Genomic DNA, 23,206 nt, shown 5'->3' on the forward strand with positions numbered 1-23,206 from the left:
ATAGCGTTTATTCTTCCTTGTAAGAGAGTATTTATCTACAAGTCTGCTAATTCTCTTCCAGTTGACCTAAATATTGCTACATTAAGCTAACAGATTTTCAAGCAGGAATTGTTGAAATAAATTTGGTGGGAAGGCAAAATCTACTTCCAAAATATAAATCGGCCTCAGCTGTTGTTCTTGAGGAGAAAAAAATTGCCAGTCCCGTTATCAGTGACTGCTTTGCTTTGGAGGAGCTATAACCAAACTGTCAGAAGTGGGACACAGGGCTGTTCGGGTTGCAGAGCCTTAAACAAAGTTAGGCACGCAGCTTTGGAACTAAAAATGTAGGCCGCTTAACCTGACTTGTAAGTCTTTTATTTAGTTCATGGGGAATTAGACAAATCTAAGTGGGATTCACAGACTTGTAAGTCAAAAAGAAATCCTGAAGAGGGATATATCTGATTTTTGTTTTAATCTATGCTTTGTTGGCCAGCCTGGCTCTTGAGATAGGTGCCCAAGTGTAAGTAGGATTGGCACTTCATAGCTTTCTTGAAGCCCTTTACTCATTCCTTCTGTATGCTGTGGAGTGCTTTACCTTTCTGTCTACAGCATGGCTGATGGTGTTATGTTTCCCCATCAGCTTCTCACTTTCTCAGGACGTAGGAGATCTCAGTTAAGTTTCCTCAGCTGGAGAAGGGGGCCCAGGCTCTGAAGTGCAGCAAGCCCGCTCTTCTGCTTATGCTGAAGCTGTGCCATTATGGTGGAAGCAATAAGGAAAGAGTAAGTGAGTACAGGGAGCCTGACTGTAGTGTAATGAGATAAGCTATGTGCCAGAGCACGGAAGAAATACGGTTTTCAGTCTCTGCTTAGAGTACTGTCTATGAGTCACACTTAACTGTTGATTAAAGGAGGAGAGACGACCCAAAGCCCTTGGCCTTCTGCTTGCTGGGGGACTGCAGCATAATGACAAGTCTGCCACAGAATTGGTGGGTGCCCTTACAGACATCTGTTTTATTGCTGTGCTTTGTGCTGCACTCGGTGCTGTGTGTTTTTTACACAGAGTGCTCTAAATGGACTGGGCCTTTCTGAGGGTTTCAGTGTAGGTATACCCATGTAGAAATACCAGATGGTGCTGGGTTATTGAGCATGGGCAAAGGCAGTGCCAGAAATTTACTTTTATTAATATAAACAAGATTAGCTAGATAACCAGGCAAGGATTTTTCTCCATTTTCTCCATTAAAACATCTATATTTCACCTTCATGTTTCTCTGTAAATAGTGATGCAGTTCTGTAACTGTAGATCAGGGCATAATGAGCCTTAGTTCCATCATATAGATAAAAAAGCCCGAATGTACTTTTTTGATCAGATGAGAAAGTGTGACTGTATGTTTGTGCCCTTCTCTGCTGACATAAAGACTAGAAAAGCACAGGCTAGATATTCCCCTCTTTGAAAGTTTTAGAATGGAATGTCTGGATATTGTTACAGACTCTCTAATTTGTATCTTCTTGCAGTATAAAAACTTGTGTTTAAATGCAGAGTGTAATGTCTTCTGTGATACTATGTAAGAAGGAAGTATTTCCTGCCTTACCCTATGAAAACAATAGTTGAAGGTCCTTTGTGGTATATCTTTTATAACGTAGGACATAAAGCTTCTATTTATTTTTTTGGTTTGATGATGCAAAATGGCCAGGTTTTTGATTATAAACCCTAATTCTGAGGGAGAAGGAGGGGAGATAAAGCAGGTACAGTATTAACTACTTATTTCTGACTAAAGAGAATGTTTTCTAGTGTAACCTGTATTTCAATATTTTTGTCATTAGGTTGTTGAAGACTATGCTGGAAGATGGCAGGTTCCTTTGCCTCAACTTCAGGTGCTTCAGACGGCACTCTGTTGTTTCACGTCTGCCTGCGTATCATTCCCAGCTGAATGTGAGCATGTACAATATGTATTGAGTAGCCTAGCTTTGTAAGTACATCTTATTTTTTTTAATTACTTCCTTTACAATATAGACTCTGTGTTACTTTTATAATAGCAACAGGGTCTCAAAGATCCTCAGCTTTTAAGAGTGGTTTTACCTGGTGACTTAGCTACGTGGAACCAAGAATTGCTAAGTGAGGATACAAAAATAAGAATTTACTTTGGTCTTTTAATGTCCTTGCTGAGTATTTAAGTTCGATATTACAACGTTGTGTCATAAGGATTTTCTGGCAAAACGAATAGTCCAAAGCAGTAAGTGATCACCATACAGACTTCTTTTTAGAAAACCTTATTTTTGAGTATTTGAAGACCAACCTTAGATGGCACAAAATTGTAAATAAAAGTTATCTAAAGTTTTTACTGTTCTACTTCTAGTGATGTAAAAAGCTAAGTGTTCGTAAAGATAAATTTTGTGTAGTACTTAATAAACGAGTCCATTTTAAAATGGATTTTTATGTTTGAGTCATCAAAACACTTATGGGAATGACTTGCTATACAGTTAACTGATCAAAAGCCATATTCAACTTAATAAAGAACTGCAGAATGTTAGGTCATAAATCTTGCTATAATCTTTATTTTCTTGATACATTGGTGGTTTTCCCACATGAAAGCTGAAAGTGTCAGGGTAATGGTCAGTAGTAAGTAAAAGTCCCCCTTTTTTTCTCTTGCTCTAAAAACCTACTTTTCAGGTTTCAAAACCTCAATGTTGAATGGAAGCAAAAAAAAAAAAAAAAGTATCTTTGAGTTACATGTGCTTAGCTGAGATGCAGTGTACTTGATCTTCTCTCAGCAGATGAGACAAAAACCTAAAAAGCTAGCTTTATTGCAAGTTTGATTTGAGTAAATCAGGTTTATTTGTCCAGCTTGTTAAACTGCTTTCTTGTTGAACGGTACTTTCGAATACAGCTCGATTTCTCGGTCCAGAATTTTGTGTGGAAATGTCTCGCTCCCACCTCATCTAGTCACTGGAAGTGAATGCTCTCCTAGTCTTCCTCTCAGTTTACTTCGTCAGGAGGACTGACTTGCTTATCCTTTCTACTGTTCTTGAGCTATTAGTCCTAATTACGTAGGAGTCAAGGCTTTATCTGTACAATTACAGAGTATCTGTTATCTTTAAGTGTTGGTGAAACTTCACCAAACAGACTTACTGTTTTGTGTGTGTGAAACTATTTGACATGAAACTATTTATGGAATCAGAAGATCACGATTTTTAAAACTGGAATACTCAGGGATCAGAGAATGATTAGCAGTTATATCAAAACATGGTGACCTCTTTTTTTTTCTTCACTAGTTTATAGAAAAAAACACCTCATTAAGTTCAAACCACACTTCATATATTTTTAAATATCAAAGCTTGTGAGGAAAAAAGGTAGAAATTCAGGTGTGTTATATATAGGGTGGTCACTTCCTGATAACCTAAGAGTGAATTGATTGCTGAGTTCCTGTCACCCTTGTCTATCTTGGGTTTTGGAGCTGGGTTTACTCACTGAGATTTTCTTCCGTTCTAGAATGCCAGCTTATGTTTTCTTCTGACTCTGCTCACTGGGATAGTTTTGTACATGATATCATAAAGGGATCCTGGGAAATAGTAGTCACAGTTTCCTGGGAAACCTTGCTTGAATCTCTTTTTTGAACGTTTGCTGTATATTCGGTCTTGGTTCTTGGAAAGCAAAAATCTGCCTGACTGTATTGTCATATTCAAGTAACATTTCCTTGGTAACCAGACAATAAACTATTAACAGCAGGGGCTGTTTGCATTTCTTATACTTACTAACCTTGCTGTTCATAACAAATGAAGCCACATCTGTACTACCGTTAATATGAGGGAGTTTTAATAATGGTGCCAGCATACTAGTGTTCTTAGGCAATCTTCTGATGCCAATAATGTCAAAGTAGTGATGTGATAAATCTAGAAGCACCATTGTTATAAACGGATGGGTGTAAATGTAGATGTGCAATGCTGCAGACTGGTTTAAGTTAACAGGGCCAAGCTGGAATTGACTATAGTAATTTTAACTGAATGGAGACTGGTGATGACGAAACAGAAATATTTTGATAGCTTCCTTTATTAGTTTGATGAGAGTGTGGAGCAGGTGCATTGACAGGGAAGAAAACTGTAATTTACACTTGTCCACTGTTATTTTCCAGTATTTTTTTTTCAATATACTATTCTCTTTAAATCAGTCAAAGCAAATAAAAATGGGTGCATGCATCATTTGGTATAACTAGTTTTGTCTTATTTAAGTTCTAGTTTGGCTGCTTTCCAGATCATGACATGACTCATGCCTGACCTTTCCTGAGAGTCAAGTATGCTGCAAAGTTTTGTTTATTAACATGAAATGAGATAATGTTTTTCAGAACAAAGTACTTATTTGGGTACTGGTTGTTTTTTCATTCCATATTTGAGTTGGGATTCAAGGTCCTAATCTGGAGAAAAAATATGTCATTGAACATAGCGAATGTGTGTATTAAATTTTTTAGGTCTATTTTTGGCATAGCTTATCACTGGTTAGGAAAAAAAATTACTACAGCATAATCTAAAGGAAACCTAATTTTATGATACTTTTATATTATTCCCCTACAAAACTTCATTTTGTTTATGTGAGTATTAAGATGTTTTAATGCACGGTATTTCTGAAAATGTTATTGAGAGGAAAAATTGCTTTAAGGCTGCTCTTAACTTCTTTTGAAATGGCTTTATTAAAACCAAAACATACTGTAGGAATACTTTAAGTGTTAACTGCAAATGTATTGACTTTAAATTTGGGGATAACAGCAGTGAATTTAATTGTTCTGTAGAAGAGTTCATTGTCCAGCTGTTCATGAAAATCTTTTGTTTTAAGAGCTGTTGCAACAAAAGACTAAATACTGTAGTCAGGAAAGAAATTGCCATCAGCAAGATCTTGAGTCAAAAAACTGTAGGTTGGAAGAGTGCTGGAACCTCTTTCAGGAGTCATCTTCAGCCTTCTCACTTTCTGCCTTTTATTCTCCCTGTTCATTTGGGAAAAATATCTAGAATAATCTTAAAGAAAGTTATTCATATTTTCTTCTGTTAGGGGACCAAAGCCTTTGCTATTCAGTCCTGTTTCTAAGATGCCCTAGATGCACAGTTGTTCTTTCAGTGCTATCTTTCCCTCTGAGTCGCTCAGTTATTGCCTGCTGCTCATGACTTTCTCAGCCAGCAATTGCAGATTGTGTTAGTGCAGTAATCGGTAGTTGCTTTTCCCAAACACAAATTAAATTTGTCAAAATCTTAGGGCAGAGCAATAGCAGGTGCACTGGAGCTGTCTGCAGATCCATGGGAACCAACTATGTAGTTTCTGATTGAATTGAGTTGCAGGTATTATCTGGAAGTACGCTTCTGTAAGCGAAGACCTAAGTTAACTTGAGCTCTTAAAAGCTACTTTTTACCAACCTCTCAGATTCTGTTATCAGGATTGTTTGTCTCAGTCACTGTATTAAAAATAAATAAAATGCTAGATGAAGTATTTTAAAATGATGGTAAACGTGGAAGCCACAGATCAGTCTGAATCTAGGCTGCTGTTGAAAGGATTAGTCCTACTTTTTCCCTTATCCACCACTACTTTGGAGGTTACACATGTGAATTCATGTTGTTGCACATAGACCTGATTTGCTTAAAAACTTGGTGGTAAAATCGAAGTTTTATCTATTCATTTGAATGCCACACAGAAGATCAATAAACTGCCATTTGCATAATTGCACAAAAGCTCTCTCTTTAAAAATAATCTTCAAAAGCTTTTTTGGAAATACGAAATTAATAGCAACAGGCTTTTATTTGGAAATATTAAGTTAATATTACCTTTAAACCCACATCTTCATAGAAAGGCTTCAAGTGGGTGTTATGGCAAGACAGACCGAAATGGAATAAAGTGTGTTAGTATAAAGTGCTTACCATACTTGAAAAAGAGAATTGTTGGGAATCTGCATTCATGTGAAATTACTATTCCTTGACTGTAACTCCTTATACACTATAGTAGTTTTACAGTTGTCCTCTTTCTTCCTCAAAATTGCTGCATGTCTGACAAATGAGGAAGCTTTTGAGGAAGATTCACTTTTGTAATGGTGAATGGGGAGCAGCAGTATGGAGGACATAAGTGTTCTTGAGGGAGAAGATCAGGCAGGTACTGTGAGTCTGTGTCCCTGAACTTATGAAGAAGGTGCGGCAGAAGGGATTTTAAGTTGTGCTTAAGTATAATCTGTTTCATTGTTGGTTTGGGCTTGTTCGCTTATCTATAGCTGTGTTGTATTTGTGACTTGATGCCTGATGAAAAATGCGTTTGGGGTGTGTGTGGGGAAGTCTAACTGCACAAATCCAGCACGAAATATCAGACCAACATAAAGTTTTTGAAGTAAGACTTGTGTTTAGAGGGCGTGGGCATTAGCCAGACTTTTTAGTGTGACTCTGGCATGGGCACGGGTCTAGAACTTATGAAACTCTTAATTTTGGTTTTAGTGCTGTGAAAAGTAATAGACTTACAGTAGTTTCATTTTTTGAATGAACATTTTTAGTTTGGTTGACTTGTCACTACTTCTGTTTTTTAGGAGTTTTTTTGAATTGCTGCTGTTCTTTGGAAAAGATGAGTTCTATGAAGATCCTTTGAAAGATATTTTAGGTTCAATCCAGGTAGTGTTGCCTACTTTCATATAAACCTTTAATATTATTTTAATACATATAAAGACCGTTTTTGTGGATATTTAGCCTGGAGGAAACATGCCATTATAGTGAAAGGAGGTAGCTGCTTTGCTTACATTTCTACCCGAAGTTTAAAAAAAAAAAAGATATTTGAAGGAAAAGCCATTTGATTTGTTAGTACATTTTTATTTCTCTTTGGTTGTAATATCAATGTTGTTAAAGACATACTTTGTGCATTTCCCATATAGAAGAGCGAAGCTTTGCTTGTTTTTATCTAATTGGAACTTAATGTTATCCAGTGTTGTGTACCAGTTTGACATGAAACCTCAAGTTTCCCCCTGCGGTTTTAAACAGTAAATTTGAAGCTGAAGCTCTATCTCAATGAACTCTTCAGGTCAGCGTAAACTTGCATTGTTTAAAACTGTTGTACTGTTGGCGAGACTGGGGCAAGGTTTTGTATGGCTGTATACAACTGTGTAACATAAATGATCCTGGATTTAAAAACTTGCCTTTTTTTGCCAGATAAGTCGTTTTGACCTGAACTGTTTTTGCGAGTTGAATTCACTGCATGGGAACACAAGCACTTGTGCCACCATGAGAGGAAACTTTGTTGCAGGGAAAGGATGAAAAACAGGGTCGTTTCTTCTGTTAATACTGATCATGTGACTGCAGTTTGAGAAATAGTTATCCCTGTGTTATTTTTATGTTGATACCTGTTTGTTACGGCTGCTACAAATTCATGTGTCAGCACTGCTTACCTTAATTATCAAATCAGCAGCAATTCCATGCTTGATTAGAATTGGTGGAAGAAGGGGGTCAAGGAGCCTCAGGAATGGGTATGGTCTCTTGTATAAGAGTAATAGGACATTTTGGCAGTCCTGCAATAAGTACTTTTCTAAAACAGTCCATGAACAAGAAAGAATTTAGGAAAAAGTGGGATGTATAATACTTTCTTCTCTGTTCTGTTGTGTTACAATTCTCAATTGCCTTGACTTTTAAACAATGAATGTATTAAAAGATATCTTTACATAATTTTCTAGACAAAGAATTTCTGAATCAATTGTGTAATCAAACTGGTAGTGAAAACTATTGTTCCAGTTACTTAAACAGTTTTTACCATCAACTATATTAATCTGAATATAAAAGAAAAAAGCTGAGTTGAAACTAAAAGAATTTACAGCAAAAAAAACATATGTGAAGAAGTTAATTATATGTGTGTAGAAGCCATTCTTCAGCTGCATTTTTTTTGTTTCAAAATTAGATACCTTTTTCTTGTGATTAAAATTCTACTGTTGATGAATATTAATGTTGACACTTTCACCAGCAAATAACACGGGGGGGCAGGGAACTTGGCATATGTGAAAATCATGGGTGGCTAAACCACTCCAGATTATTTTAGGCAAGGTTAATTTCTGTTATGTAGAGATTTGGCAAAAAATGGTTGCTTGAGGGCTGGTGACTCACATGGCTTAATTCAGTTTTGCCCTCTTAGAATTCAGACACCATGACTGGATCACAAATCCAGTGACAACATGTCTAAATCTGTGCGGAGTAGCGTGAGGTGAAGACTTCTCCCACAGCATATGGCAATAATATCTCTGATTCAAGGAAAGGCAGTTTTGCATTGTTATGCAAATGACAGGCTCTTGCTGTGTGCCTATAGAAGGCATGAGCACTCTGGCTTCCACAGTTGTATTACTGTGAATCCAAGTTGTTGCTTTAGGGCTTTGTGTAGGCGTGGTCAATAAAAGAATTTGTAGCTTGAATTTTTGACTGAGGAAATACTTAAACACGTGTGGGTTTTCTTGATTTGTATCTTTTAGATGGCCTAACTTTATTTTTAGTCAACATTTTTTTCTTCTTCTTAATTGTTTTTCTTTTTATGTGTAGGAATGTCAGAACCTTCTAAATAAATACAGAAATATGAACCTGGAACTAGTGACTCGCATCATTCGAGATGGTGGACCATGGGAGGATCCAGTATTACAAGCAATTCTTAAAGCAAAGCCTGTATCACAGGACTTAGGTACTTTATTTACCACATAAATTTTTTTAGAGTACTGAAAAATGTGTTGAATTATATACTTTTTTGAAATTAGGCTCAGGTGTTGTCAGCTGGCCTTGCATACAATTTACTATTTTTCTGTAGTAAAACATAGCAGTCCCTTTTTTTATTTGAAAGAAAACTAAATTTCTTTGCTAGTGGTTGCTAGTAGTACACTTTTATAGCGTAGAGATCAAATTATTCAGACACAAGAGGCTACTGAGCAGTTACTTGTAAAATAAATTTACCAAATCAGGTGTTAAGCTCCTGAAAGAGCATGGAGAGTGACTTGACTTCAGTTAGGCTACTGAAGTAACATGATCAGGGGAGGGCCTGATGTGTAGTTCTGTCTCATGGTACTCTGACTCATTCAATTTTTCTTTTAAATTGTAAATACTTGAGCTTGTGGTATTTCTTGGTTCTGTGTAGAGTGAGGCCTGTGACTGCACCTGGTAGCTGCTTTCTCATTACGTATGTGTAATTCCTTATGTTGGGAGTAGGAGGAAGATTTCTGTTCAGGCTGCAAAGTAAACCAGCATTTTTTAACAGTGCGTGGAAAGAAACATTACCAGAATGTTAATGAAAGTTCATAAGGGGAAAATATCCAATCTACAGTAAAGTCTTTAATACCATCGTATGTGACATATGTGCTAGCAGTGGTCGTAGAGGACCTCTTAAAAGTTGTTTCTATTTGGTAGTGATAGAAAATACTAGTTCTTTTCTAGTTACTATGGTGTAATGCATGATCCAAATTCATTACTGTGTTTATGACAATGTGCTGGTTTTGTAGAGGGAGGAAGAGGACTATAAAGTCAGAACAGCTCAGTGAGCTGCCTCCTTAATCACAAAAAGTATTTTGATAGCAAATTAACATGATTAGGTGGGTAGTCTTTGTTGTTTCGTCTCTCTTGTGAAGCAAGCACTTGAGCAACATAGTTTACTCATGATTTTATTATATATCTGATAAACTTCTAGTCAAATACCTACAGAAACAAAATGAAAACAAAGATTATCCTTGTTTTGTTCTGTATCATGTGATGAACTCTAGAAGTTTTGATGGTCATGATCTGAAGTTAGGTCTCCAGCAAAGAAGTAGTTTAGTCCTTTGCCTTAATGATACCCCTGATCATCATGAAGCTTCTATATGATGGGTAACAGTTTAAAGATTCTTACTTAGTTTTAACTTCACAGAGTAGGAATGAGGGCTGCCTCTTGTCACTAGGCGATCATTTTGTTTCAGGCCACATCTCCTTCCCCTCTGAGGTATTCTTCTTCCTCCTTTTACCTTCTGATAGCCCCACATGCTCCCTTGACATAACTCATTTGTGATGACATTTTATTTTAGATAGTATCTTTTGGAAGCTTTTTCTTTCTTGTCTCACTTCCTCTAAAATCTGATTCTTGTGGAGTCTTACACAAAGCAAACATTCTGTGCTGCTTTATAGGCTGGCAGTATTTGGTATATATTTTGAAACTTGGCCATATAGTACCCTTGGGGATCACTATTTTAAATAAGGAAAACTGCCTATAATTGCTGAAAAGTAATGGTTGCTGACTTTTGCAACCATTACTTGCAAAAGTCAGCTTGATAAATACGTACTGTGTGAACTACATAATTCTGTCTTGGATTCATTAATTACACAGAGAAGCTTAAGCCAAGACAAACCTCGCTGTGTCTGTCTTTACATGAATTGTAGTATAATTTGAGATGTCTCTTTTGAGATAATTGAAAAGGAAGGCAATCTCTGGGTTTAAAAAAAAAAGCAGGGTTGAAACATAGGAGCAATAAACTTGTAACAGATTAGGGAGAATAAGGCGTCCTACTGTGAACATCTAGAAGAGAATATTGCAGGCAGAGATACACTCAGATGTAAGCAGTTAATTAGTTTCTAAGTTGATGGTTGGCATCTATTGCTCTAAAGCAAAGCACCGCACATGCTGCCTGGACAGGAATAGATGTTGTTTTTCCCGAGCTGTTTTTAATGTATCACAGACTTGGCTAAATGCTACTATAGTTAGCAGTTGTCTTTTGCTTGAGGGGTTAGAAGAGCTTTAAATGCTGCCTTGGGAAAGGAGAGTGTTCCACTACAGGGAGGGAGCACAATCCTGCCAGTGGTGTAGCTGGAACTCACAGTCTATTTAAAACCAGCATTGGAGGATGTAGGAGACACCCACCCCCAACCCCCCCCTTCCCTGGGAGTTCATGCTGTCAGAAGTGGGATTCTCATTTATGGAGCAGAGGGGCATACTGACCTAAGAGTTCCCCACACAGAAACTGGGAATGGTATAACTGTTGCCTGGAGAAATTATGGATGCCCCATCCCTGGAGATGTTCAAGGCCAGGCTGGATGGGGCATTGGGCACCCTGGTCTATCTAGTGGGAGGTGTCCCTGCCCATGGCAGGGGGGTTGGAACTCGATGATCTTCAAGGTCCCTTCCAACCTAAACCATTCTGTGATAACAAGTTAACTTGTATTGTGGGCTGCGGTTTCCGCTCGTTTGAGGGAAAAGGATGTTACAGCCTGTTGTTAGATGTGCAGTATTTTCTTAACATTAGCACGTAACAAAAGCTAAATATTTCTGGCCTAATTTTTCAATGTGAATATTCAGTAATCTGCTGGGTTATATTTGTATATGAAACCGATGATGGGGTTTATTATCCTAAGTATGTTAATTCCAAAAAGGAGAGGCCTTTAGTTGGCTTCCAGGATTGTTCTGTATGATCACTTTTTTCGCAGTTAATGACCACTGTTAGACACTGGCTTTTCTTTGTCTTCTTTACTAAGTTTGTACCCAGAAGTGCTAATGGACAGTGAGAATGAGATCTTTTCTTATGGTGGACCTTACCGTTACATCTAGTAGCAAATCTTGTATAAAACCTTATATCACCTTGAATAATATTACTTAAGTGTTCACTAGCATGTAATACTATTAGCTTATGTAAAAATAAAGATGCTAGAGAAATTCTGTTTCTGAGCATAAGGAATGTCTCAAACTAGGTGTCCTTTTAAAAAAGAAGTTTAAGTGAAAGCTTGTTATACAAGTAATATTTTTGTATAGGGAAAAAATTTCCCTTGGCTGTTCAGATTGTGGTTTTCAGTAACCACTTTATTTTTTTAAATTCTTTTAAGTGTCACTTTAAGTTGCTTGTAACTTTTTCAATAGAGGTTCCTTCAAAGGTATAAGATTCCCATGCTTGCTTCTAGCCTTCATTGACTTTAAATTGACAATCTTTTTTTCTTTTTCTAAAATGTGAAACACTGTACAGTACTACAGGGGATGCAGTAGAAATTGTGGGGTTTTTACTCTTAAGGTAGCTGTTAATAATATAAAAGGAAGATCAGGCCGTTTTGTCCAATACATTACATAAATGTTAGCACACTATGAGCACCTCAGAGTATGCACTTACTTGACGAGATGCAAACTATTCTCCAAATAAAAGCAGCATTATTGTATTTTGTAGCATTGAGTGATATTTTAATTTATAATCCTAAGAGATACTAGAATCCGTATGATCTGTTATAATACAGATCTAAAGCATGTCTTCTGTGTATTTAATAATTTCCCAATTACTTAAATGTTAAGTATTTTGAGTATCTTAGTTGAAATTATTTCATTTAAATGTTAACTTTAAGATCTGAAAAACAGATATCCAGAAATATGGGGCTAGAATTTAAAGGTATTTAGGAACTTAGATGTAAGAATTGTGCTCAGTAGCACTTCTAGAGGAAGAAAAAGTGTATTTTCCAGTTATCCAAGCAAAATCAAGGTGTTCAGAGCTACCTAAAGCAACACCATGTGAATTGTAGTTAACTTTTTCACCACTCTGAGCTTTTCCATTTAATGGGTAATGAGTATCCTGAGTTGTTTTAAATATTAACAGTTATAGTGTTGGAAGTGATGTTGATCCTATACTTCTGACAATCGCTCCGATTCCAGTGCTGAGAAAGGAGGGATTTTTCGTTCTCAAAAGTGCTGGTATCTGCTTCTATATAGTGTATATTTTACTAATCCTTTGCAGCACCTCGTGTTAATCCATTAGAAACAAAATACTGAATTAGATTACTGGTATAAGAAAAATAACAATTTCTGTTTCCAAGCAGGAGGACAGGTTCTAGATGATATTTAAATTCATATTTGATAGCTTCTTTAGTGGAGCCTTTTTTATATATATATATATTATTTGTTGACCTTGCACTAGTGAAAACAACATTACATTTAAATATATTTGTTGTTTGGACTTCATATTCTAATTGCTTTTAAATCTTTCTTTTCTGTACAGTTAACAAATATTTAAGCTCTGAAAATCCACTGTTCTTTGAACTACGTGCCAGATACCTTATTGCCTGTGAACGCATCCCTGAGGCAATGGCTCTTATCAAATCTTGCATAAATCATCCAGATATCAGTAAAGATCTGTATTTCCATCAAGCTCTTTTCACCTGTCTTTATATGTCACCATTAGAAGATCAGCTATTCCAGGAGGTATTGTTTGTCAGTATACTTTTTTTTTTAATGAAGTGGTACATTATACTTACTGTGTACTAGTTGTCAAGAGGAGCATATAGAACTCTGTTTTTGTAGAACCAAATGTCATAAAATGAGGCAACTACACCCATGTTGCTTAACTTAATGTTGGCTGAAACTTTGAAAAGTTAAATGTTAAATGCCTACAAATCTTGTTGACCTAAATGCAATTTTTTGGTCAAGTTCACTTGTAGATATATTCCCTAAATAAGTTGAGTCATTAATATTTTGTAACTTCAGTGTATTGACTGTCTTACTATTGACTATTATTTTTGCAAAAGCACTTGAGCCTAATTGATGTCAGTCCAGTGTTTTGTACATTATACAGTTTTGTTAGCCTTAAAGTTTTTTTTAATGATGCCCCAGTATGTAAAATGACAGTCTAGCTGCATGTGTCCCTACTTTTACCACTGATACCACTTACTAGATAGCAATGCTTTTCTTAATCTTGTTTTAAGAACAAGCTACTGTCATGCAAAAGAAGTGCTTTTGTGTAGTCTTTTAATTTCTCAGATAATTATTATGGTTGTAATTACTTTAAGAAATATGTATGAGCTCTGAATATCTCCAAAAACTCTATTTACAGACCTACACAAAAGCTATTCCAAATAAATCCTACGTTAATAGCAATTCCTGAAGTTTTCAGTAGCTTCTTTAATATAGCAAGGTCTGATAGGTTTTTATTTCATGTTAGCAAATTTATCTAAATTGATTTTATTTTAATTGTATAGCACTTGTTGAGGACTGATTGCAAGAGTGGAATTGAGATCATCTGCAACACTGAAAAAGAAGGGAAGACTACCTTAGCCTTACAGCTATGTGAATCGTTCCTAGTCCCACAGCTTCAAAATGGGGACATGTATTGTATATGGTAAATACTTTATTTCTGGTGAAACAGCTGAGCAGATAATAAATGCTTATTGCCAAAATGAAACTCATCTAACTTTGAGATATAGCTCAAGTTTAAAATACCAGATAAAAACATTTTAACGTAACTTTTAAACGTTCCTAGTACATCTGTTATGCCTGTTGCCTTTTTACACACAATCGTGTAGAGTGATAGCCTACACAGTACATAACACTTATTAATTGTTTGAAAGAAACAGAAGGGTGAGCCTTTACATACTTTAGGCTGTAAATACCTATAAATATAGCATTTATTATTTGCAAATTGTAATAATATGCAGTCTGTAGACTCTCTGGCAATGCAGATATTTTGCTGTCTTCCTAGTTATAACTTACAATAACTAAACTGCAGTATGTCACAAATGTGTGTAAAAAGAGAACATATATGATGCTGAAAATGTGCTATAAGTTATACAAACTTTTACTTCATAAACAGAGCCACAACATAATTGGTGGTCCTCTAGAAAACAATTTAAGTAAGAATGTTTTCATACACACTGAGTCGGCTTGATAGTTGGACATTTCTATGGCTAAGAAGCATTTTCTAAAGAGTTGTCAAAACAAATTTTGTCATTCTGAGAACTGAAAGATGGCTAAGGAAAATAATCCTTCTGTTTAGCCTGTATAATTTCTGTACCTAAAGTAGCATCTGCAGTCCTTGGTAAAGTACGCTTAATTGCTTAGATTATGTAGTTGAAGCAAAAAGGCTTAGTCAGCAAGAATTTGATTGGGTTTGGGTTTTTTATTCAATCAAGAGAGATCAAATTATTAATGTGTGTAACTAACTTTAATATGGAGTTCAGAATCTGTATAGGATTTCCCTGTTTCCAGATTTCAGGGAGTTGAAATGTAAGATGTGTCCTTTTTTTTTCCTTGAGGAAATAATGAAGGGTAGACATAATAATGCTTAGTTTGTTAATGAAATTTTTTCTTAACTATTGCGTGAGTAATTGATTGCGTTGAATCCAAACCTCTGGAATTATGATTATGACGTATGTTTATAATACAATGTATTGGCAATACCTAGTGGCATTTTTCATTGTCTGTCCAGATAAAGGTGGGCATGACTGTTCCCATAGGACAGATAAAGAAATTCAACCAAAAAGGTACAGAGCTTGTGTGAGACCAGTGACCACCTTTGGAATGGAAGCCAGCTTTGCTGATTCCTGCTCAAATGCTGTACTTGCTGACTTCTTACTTATCAGGAAATTTGCAGATGTAACCTACATGTATTAGTTACATGGTTAGTGCTTTCTGTTTTAGGGATACAGTCTTTTAAGAAATGCATTTTAAATATTTGGCATTAAACCTACTTTTTATACCTTTTGCTGTAGTAACATATTAACCTTGCTCATACCCAGTTCATCATTAAGTTTTCCATCATCCATTTTGAAAATTGCTATTCAAAACAAGACGTCTGTCCTTATGTTCTGGCAAAGTGGATGTCAAATATGAAATTCCAGGAGAGACTACTGTTTGATATCTGTTTATCAAGGAAACCATTTTGGCAACTTAGTATTTTAATCTTCTGTTCAGAATAATACAACTTGAAGATCTTTGAAAGAGTTCAGAGCAGTTATATCTGTGCAGCTAGAATAGCCGTTTCATTCTTCACAGATCCTGAGCCTTAACAATTGTGTACCAAACAAGAGAAATCTGCGTAATGCTTAATAAAAAATGTACACTGGAACGAAGTTTGTGAAAGCATAACTATACCGCAATCCAAATTTTTGAAGAAGTAGGAGCTGGGTTAAATTAACCCATACATCGTGTATTTTTCCCTAGAGAAGATTTTAATATCTTCAGCACAACATAAATCATCTTGCCTTGTTTGGAATTGAGGACCTTGCAGATCTAGCAGGGATTTAGCAGCAAACACTACCAGCAAAGATATCAAAATAGATTAGAAAGCTGTAAGTACCAGATACTTGCTACTGCTTCATGTGAAGCAACCTATATGAAATCTTCAAGCTGAAACCGTTAGCTCTCATATTATCTCAGAGGAAGATGGACTTTTGGACTCGTAACAAAACTCTCACGGTTTTCATTGAAGTTAAGAATAAATTCTAGATTCAGATGATCTGAATTATTTTTCTGAAGTGAAAGCCCACTTACAAATTCATCACAAAGCAAGCTGTGCTTGGTCTTGCTAGAAATGTTTGTGTACAAGGTATTGGTAAGAGATCAGTCCATAATGATGTGATTACTGACCTTCTAGTATAGAAAAGTGATGTCTCTTCAGGAAAACAGGCAAAATTTTGATGGAACAGGCATAGCAGAATGGCTTGACTTCTCTGCCAGGCAATTTTTAAATGCTGGTTTGGCTGTTTTCAAGCAGTTCCTATGCTGTAAATTCAATAAGTCAAGGATTTTTTTCCCACGTGTTCAATCAGTCTTTGGCCTTTAGGTAATTTTTGTGAATTGGATAACATTTTGGTAAAGTGTACTATCTATACCCAAGGAAAGATAGACTTTCTACTTAACAATAGCAAAGGTTTTAGATCTAGTTAATGTAGGGTGGGCTTAACCATTCTCTTATGTTGCTGATGGAAGCAGACAATGATTTTGGTATTTTGTGGGGTATTAACAAGCTGGAATACCTGTTTGCCTCTAGTAAAGAGGTAGCAAGTTCTGTGATCTCACGGTAACAATTTGAATTACCCTAACACAGATCTGTAATCATTTAAGCACAGGCCTCGGTGGCAACTAAGTTATACTGTCCAAGAAGTAAGTGTCATTAAGTACTATACCACTATGCCATACTAATCGAGCAAATAACATAGGCAGAGGTATTTTTTTTATCTCAAGTTTGTCATCTGTGTTGTGGTCAGTGACGCAGAAATATCTCAAGTGCTGCTAACTTCAGCATTAAAGTTGGTATCCAAAGCATTTAAGTGGTTGAAATAAGTCCAATCAGCTCTTCAAGAATGCTTTAATCCTTAACGATTATCAAAGTCAGAAATGTGCTTGAGGAGGAGAAGCCTCCGTGTCTACGTGGAATAAGACTAAAATACTATTTCACATCAGGGTCTAGTCAAATGGTGGTTAAACTGATTTAACAGCTTGCTTTTCACCCATGGAGCTGTTCCTTCTACTTCCAGTTTTCTCCATTCCCTTTTCAGTTCTTTCCTTGTGCCAGCCATCGCATTTGTCTGAACACATGGCAAGCCACTTTAACCACTAATCTCTCAGAAGAATAATTCAAGTTTTCTCAAATTCTCTGGGATTAGTGTTGAAATAGCTTGGTCTGGAATAGAATGAATCAAAGCAGAGAGTAAGTTGTGTTTCTTATAACTAAAAGTTGAGTCCAGTTGCCTTTCCAAGTCTCTGAATTAAAGTGTATAGAACTTACAGGCTGTAAATTTCAATTATCTATATTTCATAGACTAAACACATTACCTGTGCAGGAGCTCTGCTGCAGACTCTAGCAATCTATTCTTATATTTCCTTGTATCAGTCAAATGTTATTTGACTGAAGATCATAGAGATGTATGAATAGCTGTAGAGCCTGATACTTTGATGTAGAAAGACCAGTGATGACAGCAGTAAAAACAGAAAATTGTGCTGTAATATGCATAACTAGAGAACATCGGTATTTCCTGTCAATGGTTGATATTAGAAGCTAGATTTCTACAACACTTCCATTTTCCACATTCAAACACTTCTTTTCCTGAAGGACTCCTTATCCTTGCACTGAAAGTTACAATCCCAAGAGCACACAGAGCTTGCTGTTCAGCCTGATCTTTATTGCCTGTGACGTTAAGGTCTAGATGTTGTAACATCTGATTTTATTATGCAGTTCTCTGATACTAAGCTGAATACATTAATATTTTGCTGAATATTTAATTGGCTTAGTGATAGGAGATACCCTGAACGCTTTAACAAAGTAATTAAGTTGCAGTTTCCATTGTGCACATTGTGTACACTTGTGGTGTTAATTAGATTGGTATTACGCCCTCAAATATGGTTTTAGTTGCAGAATATGCAAATAGTTGTTCTTAATAACACATCATGCGTAGTGATAGATGTCTAAAACTCAATCGAACTGAAGTATTTTGTTCTGTTCTTATAGGGACCTGATCTTCATTTGGAGTAAACTGCAGCTTAAATCTAACCCGTCAAAACAAGTATTTGTTGACCAGTGCTACCAGCTTTTAAGAATTGCTACAAATGTCAGAGTAATTTTCCCTTTCATGAAAGTCATTAAGGATGAAGTAAGTTTTGCTTGTTCGTTTTACCCCACCCCTAATCTTTTTGTAACTAGTTAAAGAGAAGTGATGTTTATATTGTGTGATGGCTACTTTTTGAGGAAAGTTAAGAAGGGGTAGGGAAGTACACAGTATTAATGTAAAAAATTTTGTCAGGTTCCAGAATGTGTTTCAATATTATGATTGCCCTTGATCTGTTGTGTGTGTTTAAGATCTTTTTTTTTTTTTTGACCGAATTCTCAGTTTTTCTTTCTGTCTGCAGTAAGTTTGAGGAATGTCATCCTCCATAAATGAATGGGCAAATTAATAATAAATACATGAAGTAATGTGGAAGATGCATTGGTTGGTGTTTTTTTTTTTAGCCTGGCTCCTTAAGGAAATATGACCAGTGTAATGCCATTGTATCTGCCTTTAACCCTTGTTAAGTTCTGAATCCTTTCACCAGGCCTAATCAAATCTGAAGAAGTGCTTAATATAACATAAAGGAAAAGCTAGACTAAAATAGGAGAAGACATAATTTTGCTTAAGAAAAGTGTGCTGTTTCATGCTTCAGATGATGTTAGTCTTATACTTTTCCATACAAACACTTGCAAAAGATGTTTCACAGACAGGAGTGCAAGTTGTTTCCAGACGAATGTTGTTTTTTTATCTTTAACCTTAACTGAACAAAGCTCCTTCATATTCTACGCCCTAAATGAATTACAAATTATTTTGTCATGAGTGCTGCTGTAAACTTCTAAATGCAATGATTGGCTGCTGTTTTTGATTTCAGTATGTATTCGGAAATACTTGTGGTGACATGAAAAAGTTTTATTTGTGTTTGCATCTGAATGATCTTATTTTTTAATAACCCACTACATATGGAGCATTGTATGTATTTGTTAACACACATTTAAATATAGGTAGGTATTAATTATTTCTAAACTTTCTGAAATCCATTTTACGCTAATCTGCTACATGTTGGGCTGTATGTTCCTGATCATCCCTCAGAATTACATGTTTAGGCTAGGAGCCCTGTCATGAAGTGTGGAATAGGAATTCTACTTGTTGGAAGGATAGTGTGTCAATTGTGAAAGTCAAGCCTTTTGGAATACTTGGCCATGGGTTGTTATGGTTTCCCCGGTGGTCATTGTTCAAAATTGAGGGCAATGTTTTATGGTTAGTATTTTTATGCAATGCAAATTAAATTAATTAATCAGGGATAAAATAGAGAAACTATGCAAATATAATATGAAGCAGCCTAGGTAATGAAGATGCAGACAGAAGATACTGCTAGATCAGGTACGATTTGCTGCAGTCTTGTTTTATATCCCCAAATAATTAATGGCCTTTAACTATAGGACTGCACATGGCAAAAGTATCCGAAGCTTTGTTGACAGTAGCTGTATAGCTGTCAGTGAAAACTAGATGTTATTTTTGAGCATTTTTGTATCTGTATTTTATAGTCTTGATATAGCATTATTCTAAAATCTATGTTTCTTTAGACAACGCTTACTAGCAGGGTGCTTTCTGAACTCCGAACTATTTTGGAAGTAGATTAATACCAATACATGGGATATTGATGTTTGGCCATTGTTTCTACTAGTTGATTTATATTTTTTTTTTTTCTGAGGGTCTGTTGTTTTTTTATTTTACTTTTAAGCTGTAGACTTCTGTAAGCCTGTAAGGAAAACATCATTATGCATACTCTATAAATATGTACATTGTAATTTCCTTTCTGCAGGTTGGTGAAGATGGTCTTCAGATATGTGTGGAGATATGTGGATGTGCCCTACAGTTGGACCTCCGTGAAGATCCCAACATGAAAAGTCTTATTTATAAAGCAATTGCTCATTTTCTGCCAAATGACTTGGAGATCCTCAGAATTTGTGCTCTTTCAATCTTTTTTCTTGAGCGCACCGTGGAATCTTACTACACTGTTGAACATTTATATAAATGTGCAGATGAAGAATACAATGAGTGCACTAGTTCTGTTCAAAACCGTGTCCGTTTTGAATTGCTTCCAATTTTGAAAAAAGGTTTGTTTTTTGATCCTGAGTTTTGGAATTTCTTGATGATCAAACAGAATTGTTTAGCATTATTGGGGGATAAAGCTTTCGTTGGCTTAAGTGAAAGTACACTGGAAAACTCTACTGCAAATACAGAGAAGACAGCAGAGTATAGGGCTCTGAGTGAGGAACGTGTCTGTTTAACAGATGTAAGCAATGGGGAGCTTGACCCTGAAGACCTCTCCGAATCCCAGTCCAAAGGTAATGCCAAAAAGAACCATGAAGCTCTTGAGGCATCTAAAATGTTAGATCAAACTGAACCAAGGCACCGCTGTGTGATATGCAACAAGGAATTTCTTGGTGGTCACATTGTGAAACATGCACAAGCTCACCAAAAAAAGGGCAGTTTTTCTTGTGTACTTTGCACCAGAAAGTTCAGGCAAAGAGGACTTATGCTGAAGCACTTAAAGAATCATGTCAGGAAGATAGAAAGGCAACATCTTGCTGCAGTTCTTGAGGCTGGTCAGCGGACTCCTGCTCTTAATGAACTAGAATGTTCTGATGTTTCTCCATCTCTTGAAAACGGGAACTCTGATGGTTCCAAAGATAATGAACCAGAGACTGCAGTAGTTCCAAGTGCTGACCAGGTGGTCCAAGTGGAGGAGGACAATGCAGAACAGGTATTTGATGCAGTGGAAAACCATCTAAGTGACCAGGATGATGCTACTGAAAATAGTAGTGACAGCTGTTTTAACAATGTTCCTGATGCTTTAAGTACAGAAAGTTTGCCTGAAGATGATGAGAGCTCCAGTAAAGAGTCACCTATTCTGCATAAAGCAAATGGAGCTTTTTGCCCTCAAAAAGACATTGATGCGATGGATGAGGAAGGAAGCTTTAAGTGCCCTGCTAATGGTTGTGCTAGAGTGTTTAAAAAGATAAGATTCCTCAATAAACATGCAAGAAAAGCTCATCCAACTGATTTGAAGGTGCAGCAGCATATAATGAAATGGAATAAAGGAAAATGTCGATTCTGCCAGAGAAAATTTGCTGATTCCCAACATTTTATAGACCACCTGAAGAGACATGTGTATCCAAATGTTTACTTTTGTTTACACTTTAATTGTAATCAGAGATTTAAGCTGTCAACTGAGCTTGCAGAACATACAAAAAGTCATAGTGTTTTTAAAGCTCGATGCAATTTTGCAGAGTGCTGTGAGCTATTTGAGGAGCTCCCTTTGCTGTATGAACATGAGGCTCAGCATTATTTAAACAAAACACTAGAATGTTCAGAAGATGCAAGTGAAAAAGACTCTTCAGATGATCCTTCAGAACTTTGTAGTTACCAAGATGATGATGAATCTATTAATGAAAAAGAAACTGTAGATTTACCAATTCCAACTTGGAAGTCAAGGAAGGATTCTACAGAACCAAAGACATATATTCAAAGTGTTGAGAAGAAAGCAAATAATGTAATTCACAATGGAAATGAAAGTTCATCTGAGGGTAACGCTACAGTTTTAAGTTTGATAGACCAAAAGGCACCTGTGTTACAGCCAAATTCTGAAAACTGTAATGTTGTTAGTGACCAACTAGTCAATGGGCACAGTGACCTAGATCAGACATCATCAAAGTCATCAGAAATACCTTTGGACAGAGTGGCAGATGAAACAAGGACAGAAAATGGGTCAGTGTTACCAGTTTTACAGAATTGTCATGATATACCACAAAATAATGCTGCTGCCTCACAATTACCTTCTAAACCAAATCAGACAACAGAGAATACTTCATATGGTGTCATCTTAACAAAACCATATGTTAGACCATTGCCTCCAAGTTATCTTGATGAACGATACATTAGCATGCCAAAACGTAGAAAACTTTTGACTGATGAAGTAGATGCTCATTCTGAACAAGATAAATTTTGTAGCAAATCAACAGAAAGATTTAGATGTGGCAACTGCTTGACCATCTACTGTAATTCAGAAGCACTTGAGGCTCACCTTGCACAAAAGAAGTGTCAGACGCTCTTTGGATTCGATTCAGATGATGAAAGTAAGTCTTACAGTCTTTCTGGGTTCATTTGTTTGGAGGTAAATAAGCTGATGTAATAGATAAGACAGACACGACTTCTAAGCAATAGTAGTGTGCTAGAAATTAGACAATTAAATCACAATACTGTGCTAAATTGGAAGGTTAAATTGGACATGCTGTTCAGAATAAGAAAGAGGTCAGAATTGATAGGCAACTCTAATAGAAAAAAACTTCTCGTAGAACAGAAGAGGGTAATTCAATCTGTCTTTCCTTGCATGTTTGAAACTAAACATGTTGAAAAACATGAGCAGTATTCCAGATTAAAGACTGATTTACATTGGTTAGTCTTCATTTTGATCCCAGTGCATTTTCTTTTACAGGTGCCTGATTCAATGTTGTGGGAAAATGTATCAAACGAGGAGTGGTGTAAGAAAACACTACATGAAGAAGCATCAGTTCGTTCCCCAGTTGGCCTTAATCATAAAGCAGTCTCAAATTACTAAAGAAAAACATGACCTTGATAAAGACAAAGCACATTTTCTAGACAAAACTCACAGAGGAATAATAGGAGCTCTGCAGGTCTTGAGTCCAGAAAGGTTGCTACAAAATCCCCAAAGTACCAGTTATCCGAAAAGCCACGTTCATTCCTAATGTGTGATTGAAGCTTAGCGGCACAGTCTTTCTAGCATGAATGTTTAAGCGAAATAAGGCACACAGTTGAGCAGGCGGAGAAAGCAGAGGTGTTAATTGCCTTATGGAAATAAAACCAGCCAATTCTGAAAGCTGCTTTCATTGGAAAATGTGTGGTTAAAGGATATCCATCCCCACAGCTGGGAAGGAATCATTCAGGAAGGTGTTACATTATTATAATATGGATAAGAAATGTGTAG

General features: G+C 36.2%; 1 protein-coding gene across 1 annotated transcript; it reads left to right on the forward strand.

Moving 5' to 3' along the window:
- The first annotated feature begins 1,662 nt into the window (after window positions 1–1,662).
- On the forward strand, window positions 1,663–22,393 carry ZNF654 (zinc finger protein 654). The gene is made up of 8 exons (XM_009888510.1): window positions 1,663–1,722; window positions 1,801–1,946; window positions 6,522–6,603; window positions 8,503–8,638; window positions 12,939–13,141; window positions 13,915–14,054; window positions 18,162–18,303; window positions 20,021–22,393. Exons 1-8 carry the CDS (start codon window positions 1,663–1,665, stop codon window positions 22,391–22,393), a joined length of 3,282 nt encoding a protein of 1,093 aa, XP_009886812.1.
- The last annotated feature ends 813 nt before the right edge of the window (window positions 22,394–23,206 follow it).

The sequence above is a fragment of the Charadrius vociferus genome, unplaced genomic scaffold (assembly GCF_000708025.1).
Source record: "Charadrius vociferus isolate BGI_N301 unplaced genomic scaffold, ASM70802v2 scaffold487, whole genome shotgun sequence".
In the NCBI taxonomy this organism is placed as follows: domain Eukaryota; kingdom Metazoa; phylum Chordata; class Aves; order Charadriiformes; family Charadriidae; genus Charadrius; species Charadrius vociferus.